Source organism: Leopardus geoffroyi, chromosome E1, assembly GCF_018350155.1.
Source record: "Leopardus geoffroyi isolate Oge1 chromosome E1, O.geoffroyi_Oge1_pat1.0, whole genome shotgun sequence".
Taxonomy (NCBI): domain Eukaryota; kingdom Metazoa; phylum Chordata; class Mammalia; order Carnivora; family Felidae; genus Leopardus; species Leopardus geoffroyi.
Genome location: NC_059330.1, coordinates 42149749 through 42161834, shown reverse-complemented (window position 1 = coordinate 42161834; position 12086 = coordinate 42149749). Strand labels below are relative to the sequence as shown.

General features: G+C 45.5%; 1 protein-coding gene and 1 pseudogene across 1 annotated transcript; one reads left to right on the top strand and one right to left on the bottom strand.

Annotated features, from left to right (window-relative positions):
• The first annotated feature begins 784 nt into the window (after positions 1-784).
• On the top strand, positions 785-3152 carry LOC123602925 (annotated as a pseudogene).
• A 4196-nt stretch (positions 3153-7348) lies between these two features.
• CFAP97D1 (CFAP97 domain containing 1) lies at positions 7349-11136 on the bottom strand. Its single transcript, XM_045489096.1, has 6 exons — positions 10959-11136; positions 10133-10203; positions 9746-9864; positions 8769-8892; positions 7982-8038; positions 7349-7477 (listed from the first exon to the last, which is right to left on the bottom strand). The coding sequence occupies exons 1-5, from the start codon at positions 11080-11082 to the stop codon at positions 7982-7984; spliced, it is 495 nt and encodes a 164-aa protein (XP_045345052.1). The 5' UTR covers positions 11083-11136; the 3' UTR covers positions 7349-7477.
• Positions 11137-12086: the final 950 nt, after the last annotated feature.

Sequence of the window (12086 nt, the reverse complement as noted above, 5' to 3'; positions counted from 1 at the left end):
CCGCTGCCTCGTCCTTTTGTGGTCCCATAATTGAGGCCACCCGTTAAAGAATTGACTTATATGTGAGGGCTGTGTTTCCAGCTAGAATTTGCAACAAAATGCAGGGGTGGGGCGGGGGGTGTAACTGTTAAGATTGTGAGGAGGCTGCTTACCCATTGCAAGTTCTATCCCTTGTGAGATTTGCTGCCCATGTCGAAATTTCCATTTTTGCCTTCTCCTACAAAGACACCTTTGCAACTTCGTAGCTCACTAACCTGGTAGGTCCACCTGCCAGGATCACATTCTAAAAAAGCAAAAGGACGCAGACTTCTTTGCACTGACCAGGTGCTAGATTCCTCACAAGTGAAAGGAGTCTTGACCTCTTCCACAAGGCAGCAGGGCAGGGAGGCAGCTGGCCCTTGACGTGTGAATGACACGTACAAAGTTGTGTTGTTACACAGGAGAGCCAGGATCTAAAGTCAGCACCGAGGCAGAAAACGCAGAGGTCAAAAGGACCCTTGAGAGACAACAACCAACTCTTAGCCAAGTCCCCTCTGGTGGTTTTTCCTCCAGTATATGAACAGTGGTTGAGCACCTAAAGCCTTCTTTTCTTTTTCTTTTTCCTTTTCTTTTTTCTTTTTTTTTTTTGTATTTCATTTACACAACAGGCGTTTTTGGCTTCTTAGTATTTTTACACAACTGTCAGATAAAATGGTAATAATTCTCTTCCTGTATATGATGAAGCAAGGCGTGGAAATGTGATTCCTGCTTTATTTCCCATCTGAATCACCTCCTGGCCCCTGAGATGAGCTGTGTCTACAGCTGTTTGTCTGCTACTGAGTCTGTGAGTAGAACAGGTAGGGCCCCAGAGTCAGAGGTCATTTGGAAAGTGTTTCTACTCTTTGTAAAAGGCAGAAAAGTCTTGCTAAAAAACAAAACAAGACAAAACACGCACTTGTTTACAAATAGATGTTGGTAAGACTTGTGTAAATATCAGGCCAAGTCTCATTCCAACTAGAACTATTTACGTGCTGAACCACTGGGCAAAATCTTTGCAAAAGCCCATCGCTCTGGGCCCCCATGCCAAGAAATCTCTTTATTACATACTCTTCAAGATAGATCGCTTTTTTTTTTTTTTTCCACCCTTGGGCCTTCAAACTCAGGTAAGCCCTGCCTGTGTCTATGGGAAGAATGTGAGCTCTGGAGGACTTTTCTAGATCGGGGATGTTAAACGGGTGAGGCATATGTGCTGCCACCACCCGTTCCTATATCCACGGCACACAGAACTCATGGAACATGTCCCTGAATCTAAGCCCTGCTTTTGGATCTTTCAGGACAAAGTATCCGGCATCGATTCAGCAGAATTAGCAAATGAGTTAATCCTGTTTGCCATCCCTGATCCAGTAGTTTGTAACCATGCCTGCCACCCCCTCCACTCTCTGCAGGAGAGGGGTTTAAGAAAGTTACAACCATCCTCCTTCAGGCAGTGCTCAGCTAGGATAAACCTTAGCCAATTGTGCTTTTAAAACCATTGTGTGCTTGAATACGCACATAAAGACACGTAGCCCATCACAGTTTTACATCCATCCACTTACCCAGCGTCACACCATTTGTGCCACCAGTCCCCGGAATCATGCATACCAAAATGATAGCCCTTGATGACTTACTTAATGACAACAGACCAGACCAAGCTCAAGGCCCAATTTTGAGTCATACGGTTCAGAACCAAGGAACCAACTGGGGGAGCTGATGTGGGTCAATTTCTTTATCTATTTTATTTTTTCCTGCCCTTTGAATACAGTCTCCAACCACAGCTTCCTTTATTTTATTTTTATTATTATTATTATTATTATTTTTTCAACGTTTATTTATTTTTGGGACAGAGAGAGACAGAGCATGAACGGGGGAGGGGCAGAGAGAGAGGGAGACACAGAATCGGAAGCAGGCTCCAGGCTCTGAGCCATCAGCCCAGAGCCTGACGCGGGGCTCGAACTCACGGACCGCGAGATCGTGACCTGGCTGAAGTCGGACGCTTAACCGACTGCGCCACCCAGGCGCCCCACCACTGCTTCCTTTAAAAGGCAGGCTTGTGGTTTTAGAACCAGATGGTGCAGAATCAGTTTTTCCTTCTCTAAGTACGACTAAAAACCTTGAAAGCTTAAAAACCATGATAGCTAGAAACCTTGAAAGCTAGAAAGAAGATGGTGGACTGGCTCGGGCCCTTGAGAGTCAAGGAACAACAAAGTGGTGAATCTCCCTGGGTTTTCTTTTCCTTTCCCATATACCCTGGACTAAGCTCTGAAGGGGCCTGCAACCCAGAGCCACCAACAGAAAGAGGAGGAAGAAAAAAAAAGTGGAAAGCTTGCTTTCTCAGCCAAAGGACAAGAAAGGGGGAGCCCAGTAGAGACTTACGGCGAACCCCAGCCCTAGTTTCAGACCAGCGTGCCAGCAGGTGGCCCGAATTGTTCACAGCAGCTGCAAAGTCCTGTGTCTCCCTGCCTGTCCCTCTGCAGAAGGCCCAGCAACACCATGCGACCCAGGGAAGCACCTTCTGACACCACAGAAGACACCGGCAGGGGTTGAGCAGGAACCCCAGCTGCACCAAAAGAACAACGCAGACCAGAATAGTATTGCAAGGGCTCAAAAAACAAACCGAACTGCCGTCTCTTCCTCGATGCTGCCTGTGGAGGTGGCAGCCAGCTCTTACTCGGCATCCTGGCTGCCCTCAGACCCCTGGGGAAGCCCAAGATCGTGAAAAAGAGGACCCAGAAGCTCATCTGGCACCAGTCAGACTGATATGTCAAAGTTAAGTGCAAATGGTGGAAACCCAGAGGCGCGGACAATAGGGCGCGCAGAAGATTCAAGGGCCAGATCTTGATGCCCAACATTGGTTATGGGAGTGACAAGAAAAGAAAGTCCATGCTGCCCAGTGGCTTCTGGAAGTTCCTAGTCTACAATGCCAAGGAGCTGAAAGTACCACTGAAGAGCAGCAAACCTTCCTGTGCAGAGATCGTTTCCAGCATCTCCTCCAAGAACCACAAAGTCCTTGTGGAAAGAGGAGCCCAGCTGGCCATCGGAGTCACCAACCCCAATGCGAGGCTGCTCAGAGAAGAAAATGAATAGACAGCTTATGTACATGTCATATTCGTGTTAATAAAACATAAAACTGGAAAGAAAAGAAAAGAAAAGAAAAGAAAAGAAAAGAAAAGAAAGAAAAGAAAAGAAAAGAAAAGAAAGAAAAGAAAAGAAAAGAAAGAAAAGAAAAGAAAAACAGGAAGGAAGGAAGGAAGGAAGGAAAAGAAAAAAGGAAAGAAAGGAAGGAAAGGAAAGGAAGGAAAGAAGAAAAAAGAAAAAGAAAGAAAGAAAAGAAAGAAAAAGCAAAGAAGGAAACGGTCGTTGGAAGTAAAACCCATAAAAGAACCAATATACTACACCTAAACAGGACTCCCACCTGCTAAAATAGAAGATGTAAATAGAATTAAAAGATCCCTAACGTAATGACCTAAATGTCCAGGATACAATAGAAAATCACTCATCATACCCCAAACCAGGAAAACAACAATGTAAATAAAAGGCAATCAACTGATACCAATACTGATATGATTCAGATGTTAGAATTTATCTGACAAGGATTTTAAAGCAGTTATAATAAAAATGCTGCAACAATCAACTGCAAATTCTCTTGAATTGGAAAAGCTTAGCAAAGAAATAGAAGCTATGAGAAAGAACCACATGGAAATGATAGAAATGAGAAATTACTATGAAAGTTAAAACTTGGATGAACTCAGTAGTAGTAGCATGGAAACGACAAAAGATCAGATCAGGGTATTTAAGGACAGATCAATGAAATTTACTCAATCCCAACAAAGAAAAAGGATAAGGGACCCATGGGACAATAACAAAAGAGCTAACATTTGTGTCATCAGAATCCTAGGAGAGGAGAAATGTGGGGCTGAAAGGTATTCAAAGAAATAATGGCTGAAAACTCCCCAAAGTTGGTGAAAGTTAGAAACCTGTGGGTTCAAGAAGCTGATATACTCCAAGTAGGTTGAGACCAAAGAAATCCACTAGACAGATCATAATTAATCTTCTGAAAGCTGAACACTTAGCTAAAGTATGAAAAACGGGGAAACAACCAGGAAGGGATACCAATTCAAGTTCTATTTTAGTATTGCCTATAAAGGAAACTATGGAGGCAGAAAGAAGTCACACAACACTTATAAAGTGCTGAAAGCAAAGAACTGTCAATCTTGAATTCTATATGTGATGAAATTATCCTTAAGGAATGAAAGGGAAGGGACATTCTCAGATGAAGGGAAACTAACAGCACACACAGAGACAAAGCGATAGGAGTGCTCGATTTAAAATACCTAGTTAGGGGCGCCTGGTGGCTCAGTCCGTTGAACCTCTGACTTTGGCTCAGGTCATGATCTCACAGTTCGTGGGTTTGAGCCTCGCATCAGGCTCCGTGCTGATGGCTCAGAGCCTGGAGCCTGCTTTGGATTCTGTCTCTCTCTCTCTCTCTCTGCCCCTCACCCACTCATGCTCACGCTCTCTCTCTGTCTCAAAAATAAAATAAACATTAAAAAAATAATAAAATATGTAGTCAGGGGAGGGAGAAAGAGGTACAAAGTAAAGGATGACCCCGGGTTTCTAACCTGGATGTTTAGAAGAATCTAGATTGAGGTAATTCCTCAAACTGAGATAAACTGGACCCAGTTAATTTATATTTGGGTATATGGACTTATTCTTTAAACTTTTTATTTTGAGATAATTGTAGATTTTTTTTTCAACGTTTATTTATTTTTGGGACAGAGAGAGACAGAGCATGAACAGGGGAGGGGCAGAGAGAGAGGGAGACACAGAATCGGAAACAGGCTCCAGGCTCTGAGCCATCAGCCCAGAGCCTGATGCGGGGCTCGAACTCACGGACCACGAGATCGTGACCTAGCTGAAGTCGGACGCTTAACCGACTGCGCCACCCAGGCGCCCCGAGATAATTGTAGATTTTACGTGGGTGTGAGAAATAACAGAGAGATGCTGTCTGCCCTTTACCCATTTTCCCCAGGGGTAGCACATTACTACGGCACAATATCACAACCAGGATATTGACATCGATATAGTCAAAACACAGAACACTTGCATCATTGATAAATTGGATGCCATCAACATTAAAATACTTTGCTCTTGGGGCGCCTGGGTGGCTCAGTCAGTTAAGCGTCCGTCTTCAGCTCGGGTCATGATCTCGGCGTTCGTGGGTTCAAGCCCCGCATCGGGCTCTGTGCTGACAGCTCAGAGCCTGGAGCCTGCTTCAGATTCTGTGTCTCCTTGTCTCTCTGCCCCTCCCCTGCTCATTCTCTCTCTCTCTGTCTCTCTCTGTCTCTCTCTCAAAAATAAATAATAAACAATAAAAAAAATTAAAATAAAATACTTTGCTCTATGAGAGACCCTGTTAAGAGGACAAAAAGACAAATGACAGACTGGGAGAAAATATTTTGCAGATCACAGATCCAACGAAGGATTTGGTCTAGAATATATAAAGAACTCTCAAAATGCAATATTAAAAAAATGAATGGCCCAGTTAGAAAATGGGCCAAAGATATTCACAGGCATTTTATGCAAGACGATATACAGATGACAAACATGTGAAAGACGTTCAACGTCACTAATCACTACAGAAATGCAGATGAGAAGACCACATGAGATGTGACTGCGCACATATCAGAATGGCTAAAATGGAGAATAATATCCAACGCTGATGAGGACGTAGAGAAACTGCAGCACTCATCCATTGCTGGTGGAAAGGTAAATGGTACAGCCACTCTGGAAATAGTTTTGTAGTTTCTTTAAAAAATGTTTTTGGGTGGGGCGCCTGGGTGGCGCAGTCGGTTAAGCGTCCGACTTCAGCCAGGTCACGATCTCGCGGTCCCGTCCGACTTCAGCCAGGTCACGATCTCGCGGTCCGTGAGTTCGAGCCCCGCGTCAGGCTCTGGGTTGATGGCTCAGAGCCTGGAGCCTGTTTCCGATTCTGTGTCTCCCTCTCTCTCTGACCCTCCCCTGTTCATGCTCTGTCTCTCTCTGTCCCAAAAATAAATCAACATTGAAAAACAAAAATTTTAAAAAAATGTTTTTGGGAGACAGAGAGAGGGCGAGCAGGGGAGGGGAGAGAGAGGGAGACACAGAACCCGAAGCAGCCTCCAGGCTTTGAGCTGAAGCACAGAGCCCGACGCAGGGCTTGAACCCACAAAGTGCGGGATCATGACCTGGGCCAAGGTCAGATGCCCAACTGACTGAGCCACCCAGGTACCCTGATGTAGTTCCTTTTTATTTTATTTTTTATTTTATTTTATTTTTTAATTTTTTTTAATGTTTATTTATTTTTGAGACAGAGAGAGACAGAGCATGATGGGGGAGGGTCAGAGAGAGAGGGAGACACAGAATCCGAAGCAGGCTCCAGGCTCCGAGCTGTCAGCACAGAGCCCGACGCGGGGCTCGAACTCACGGACCGTGAGATCATGACCTGAGCGGAAGTCGGACGCTTAACCGACTGAGCCACCCAGGTGCCCCGAGTTCCTTCTAAAATAGACTTACCATACAACCCAGCAATTGTATTCTTGGGTGCTTATCCCAAGGAAGTTAAACTGATTTTCATGCAGACCCTTGGAACAAATATTCATAGCTGCTTTATTCGTAATAGTCCAAAAAGCTAGAAACTACATCTTGTCAGTTGTGCAAGATACTAAAAAAAAAAAAAAAAAAGTATGCTAACTTGCGGAGAAGGCTGGGTGAAGGGTGTGGGAGTGCCCCACTCCCACCCCATGCTTTATTTGCAACTTCCTGTGAATCTATTTTAAAACAGTTTATTTATTTGTGATGACAACATTTAAGATCTACTCTCTTTCAAAATAAAAAGTTTAAATCAAGTCAGGCTCAACCCCAGCATGACCAGTCACAGCAGTCAGGGAAATGTTGTCTTGCCATATGTTTTGAGATACGTTTGACATTTTCACTGTGGCCGCCCCTTTATAAATGAACAGAGTACACGGAAACTTCAATGAAGCATTCTTTTCCAATTCTGTGTATTCACAGAGAAATGGCATTTGTTCTCTGTGCTGTCAGGACCTTAATCGTATCACGTGCTTCTGTTTTCCATTTTGACAGAGCTGTGTTTGTGGCTGGGTCATCTTACCCCGCCTTCCTCCCCTCTACGATGGTGGTGATGGTGTAGGCTTCTCTTGCTTTCTCTCTCATAGACACTTCTTTTCATAGCCCCAAATAAAAATGGTTGTATCCTTCCTTCTGCCTGCCCCACTCTGTCTCCATTTTGGGATGGGACTTAAAGCCTTCAGGTACCTTAAATGTAACTTACTCATTTTATGTTCCAAGCTTTATTGTAGCATCCTAGGATTGAGCATTCAGCCACTTAGGAGTGTTTTGAGAGTCTAAGCAGCTAAGAAATCCTAGGGCTTTCTCTTGTATCTTTTCCACTGTGAGTAACCTTGTATTCAGGGGAAAAGAGAGGGAGAGAAATAGAGACACATTAATTACACAGACCTATTCTTTGGAAAGCCTGCGTGTCCATTTATCCTTCTCCCCAGGGATAAAAAAAAAAAAAAAAAAAAAAAATCCCAAACTTGGCCATTACTAATAAAGTTAAATAATACAAAATGCCAACACAACGGTACTTTTGAACAGTGACAGAGACATATAATTCAACTTTTGGCACAACAGGAAAGCCACGAGACCTCCTGTTTATGTTTTATTGGAACAAATCACTTCCCCTTAAGACTCACATGAAGACTCAAAAGCTGATGACAAAAGCCAGTCATTTCCTACTCATAGGGAGAGAAGACACAGCCCTAAGTTCCCTTATACTAACAGAAGAGCAAAATCCATCCCTTTAACTGGGCCCCTTGTTCTTCATCTACACAGTTCTTAGGGCTTTGATATCAACTGTGATCACTGTTATTTCACAGTAAGAAGCAGCCATGGGAAGACATACCTATTCATCTCCGGAGAGAAGATATTTTGTTGTATTTCTGATATAGCGCCTTGAATTCTTGAAAGAAAAAAATCAGAGAGAATTATGTCAGTGCCAGGGGGCTGGTGCTAAAGTAGAAGGTCTAGGGGCGCCTGGGTGGCTCAGTGGGTTAAGTGTCCGACTTCAGCTCAGGTCATGATCTCAGGATGTGTGATTTCGAGCCCCGCGTGGGGCTCTGTGCTGACAGCTCGGAGTCTGGGGCCTGCTTCCGATTTTGTGTCTCCTCCTTTCTCTGCCCCTCCCATGCTCCTGCTCTCTCTCTGTCTGTCTCTCAATAATAAATAAACGTTAAAATTTTTTTTTTTTTAAGTTGAAAGTCTAACTCCTAAGGCTGGCTTAGAAAAGGCTTACAGACCAAAGCCAGGGAGTGGGGGGTTTTTAAAAACACCGCAGATGCCTTTTTTCTTTTTTTCCTTCTTGAAGGGTCATTCCTAAGTGAAGGAAATCAACCGCACACTGAATGGTATACCCTTCCTCCTCTCTGCTTGTACGTTTGGCTTTTAAAGCCCGAAGGAAGACGCTAGGAGGTATTTTTTTCTGAAACTGACGCATAGCAGCTTTGCTACCAAGGAGGGTGGCTTGCTCCTGTCCTTAGCTTTGTTTGCTCTGGGTAGCTTCCCTTTTACCGATTGTTGCATTTCTCATGATCGCTCCCTCAGCCACTCAGGGGTCTCTTCTGAGACCGACTCTACTCTGAACACAGACGAACTCTGTGTGTGCGAGGGAATAGGGCGGAGTATCCACATGCCTGCCAATCTATCTCGGATGATCTGCGGTCATAGTGCGGTTTTCGATCGCCAAGCCTCTTCAGAATGCCCTGGTTTTCCACGGTGATTCTCACTAGCTCCCGGTTTCTTGTTTCTCTGTTCAAGCTGAAAAACACAAAATCCTGAGATGGTTGAAGAATAAAATACCCCTCTCGGATGAAGTCGTGATGTCATAAATCCAGGCTGCCTAAGCGCAGGGAACGCACTGTCCTGCTGATCCCTGAGGCCCCAGATACCTGTTTAAATCGACTACACTCTGGCGAACGTGCACAGCATTGGTAGGTTTGTATCAGTGGTTTTTCAACCCTGATGTCTGCTAGAAGATTCTACTTTCTTGGTCTGGGGTACAGCTTGGACATTGGCATTTGGTAGCAGCACCCCAGGAATGGTTATGTGAAACCAGGACTGAGAATGTCTGGTTTATGTCATGGGGGGAAGGGGCTTGCCTATGGATACATCACAAAGGGCCAGGGACAAGTTCTGCTTTGCTTCTTTTCAGCTTTCAACTATTGCAACTATTTCAGATATACAAGGATATATTTCATCTATATATATTTCATCATATATATATATATATATATTTCATCTCTATTCATAGCACTTAGCACATAGTAGTTGCTCAGGAAATATTTGAGGAACCGATCCTTAAGAACACTGTGCTTCAGAGTCCCACCTCTGGTCACCATTTGACAAAACTATGTGGTATTTTCCCGTGACAAACTCTGAATAGGACTCCAAAAAGTCTCTTAGATGCAATAAAAGTTAGGAGTCTTTAACGCTAGAGGAAGGTCCCCCTTTTGAGTAGTTTCTATTCTCCTTAATCTGGTCTCTCCGGCTTACCCGTCAAGATACCTTCCTTCGAGTCCTCCTCCTGCTCAGGGGAAGCTCGCACTAAAATTCAACGAGGGGCAGGTCAATTCTGACTTTCCAAAAATGAAAAGGGGAGAAAGAACACTACCTCTTGGAAAAATATTCGTTCCAACAATCCACCCTGGCAGGGCCGCGATGGGCGTTTGCGATTTTCTGACACAGTTGCTTGTTTTCATATTCGATTCTGTCGATTCGCTTTTGTTCACCCTGGCGAGAAACCACACCCCAGCATGGTGACATCGTCCAACACCCAACGGCTCAGGATCACCGTCCTCTGGGATGGTGGGGGAGGGGCAAATTGGGGGCCACCATGGAGACGGGAGCAGAGCACAGGAAATGGCTGGTGTGCAAGGGGAGGGGAGGAGTAACAAATCTCTGGGTTAGGTGGGTATTTATGAGGCTCTGGGAAGCTGGACCCCTTCAGGACATAGATAAAGATCAGTCAAGTACATCTGCAAATGGCAAGAACAAATACCTGTAGTTTGCTCAGCTTTAAAATGTGATGCGTGTGTGCCACCGGAGGTTTGGTATCGACAGTAGGCTTCACTAGAGAAGGATAAAAGAGAGCCACGTTACGACACAGGAGTCCCCTCAGCCACCTCGGAAAACCCACTCATTCTAAATGACCGTCCTACTAATACACATTACGATTTTGAATTCCGACGTTACTCTAGTTCGGGAAGTTTAACTGTCCCAAGCTGACATCTTTGATGAGTTTTTTAGCAGACGTGAAAAGAACGTGAGGGCGGGAACAAGTAAAACGTAGAGATCGATGTTCTTTGCACCCAGTGAGAGAGCCTCTCCCGGGGTGCCTGGGTGGCTCAGTTGGTTAAGTGTCTGACTTCAGCTCAGGTTCTGATCTCACGGTTCGGGAGTTCAAGCCCCACATCAGGCTCTGTGCTGACAGCTCAGAGTCTGGAGCCCGCTTCAGATTCTGTGTCTCCCTCTCTCTCTGCTCCTCCCCTGCTCATGCTCTCTCTCGGTCTCAAAAATAAATAAACATTAAAAAAAAAAAAAAAACAACAAAAAAAACCCGTCTCTCTCATCCTCCAAAATAGGACTAGCCTGTTGGGAGCCTCTCTAGTTTTCTTTGGCTTTAATGAGTTTAAATGAGCATTTCTGCCCACTGGACTCCAGGTGGATGATAAATTTTGTCACTGACGCTGTTCTCTTGACCCAACCCAGCAGATAAGGCCACATCACTGCAAAGCCCTGTCCTGGTCTGGTTTACTGTCAATCTCTCTAAGGTGGACCCTTCCAGAACCCCTAATCACAGTGTCCTGCCCCAATGGCCCACATACCTATTTGTATCCTATTCTTGTGAAATACGTAGTGGCCAAAGTCCAGTTTCTTCCTGAAGGTCGTGCTCTGCCTGTGATTAGAGACGATTACAGGGTAGGCGAGATAATCCAGGCAATTGTTCATCTTCTCTTCCTAGTCTCACTTCAGAAATGAGGCACTCAGTCTCCTCTGTGAGGTCCTTAGCCGTCCCCGTGACACGTTGTCATAGTTACCCAGTTATGACATCAGGGACGGGTCTTAGGGAAGGAAGAGGAGTGGCGGAGCATGCCTGGCCACCCCTGGGCTTCTGCTTGAAAGCTAATCTAGGTCCAAGTCAAGATGAGGGGCGAGACTCAGAAGCTCGCTCTCCCACCTGCCTCGCAGGCAGATGCCGCCAGCACTACGGGAAAAGGCTTGGTGCGCTGGGAGGGGTGGGAAGGCTCCGGGTGGAGGCTGGGGTGGAGGAGTCCAGCCTTGGTTATACACCTTGGGCTCTAAGCTAACTAGTCTCCACCGCGATGGATCCCCTGGAGCCGTGAGACCACCAGCTTTGGGGGGGGGGGGTGGTTAGGTGAAAGATGGCCTGAAGGATAATCTCCTCCAATTTCTTCCTTTTGCAGATGAGGAAACTGAAGTCCAGAGTCACAGCCTGCTTTGCTGCTCAAGAACCAACTTAGTGGCCGGGCTGGACTCAGGATGAGGTTTCCTGAACTCCCGGGACATCTGGTTTTGGGAGGGGTAAGGGTGGGTGTGGGTAATCTGCCATCGGCAGTGGGGGAGAACGGAGACTGGCGTCCGCTCTTAGTGGGATCTCAGCAAATGAGGAGCAGCCAACCCTGGGCTGGCAGCTGCTCTCGGACCGGCTGCAAAGGAGCCTGATTCACCTCCACAGTATCACAGGTGTAGTAGCACCCAGTGGGTGCTCATTACATTGGCCAAAGTAGAAGGAGAACGCCCACTGAGTGCTCATTGCACAGTGTTGGGCGCTTTCCTTGAGCGTCACATTTAATCTTTCAAACAACCCTAGGAACGAGGCACAAATGATGTGGAAATGTTGGGGCAAACGATCAAGAAAGAGTTCTTGAGACATCTTTGGGGCAAAACAGTGGTCTTCTTTTTTTACATTGATTTATTTTTGAGAGACAGAG

Bases quoted from the DNA above. Each gene is read 5' to 3' on its own strand.
- CFAP97D1 (XM_045489096.1), bottom strand. From the start codon at position 11,082: ATGAACAATTGCCTGGATTATCTCGCCTACCCTGTAATCGTCTCTAAT. The intron at 10,204-10,958 runs GTATGTGGGCCA...ATCCTTCTCTAG, and splicing joins CAAGAATAGGATACAAATAG to TGAAGCCTACTGTCGATACC. The intron at 8,893-9,745 runs GTAGTGTTCTTT...TGTGTTTTTCAG, and splicing joins AACGAATATTTTTCCAAGAG to CTTGAACAGAGAAACAAGAA.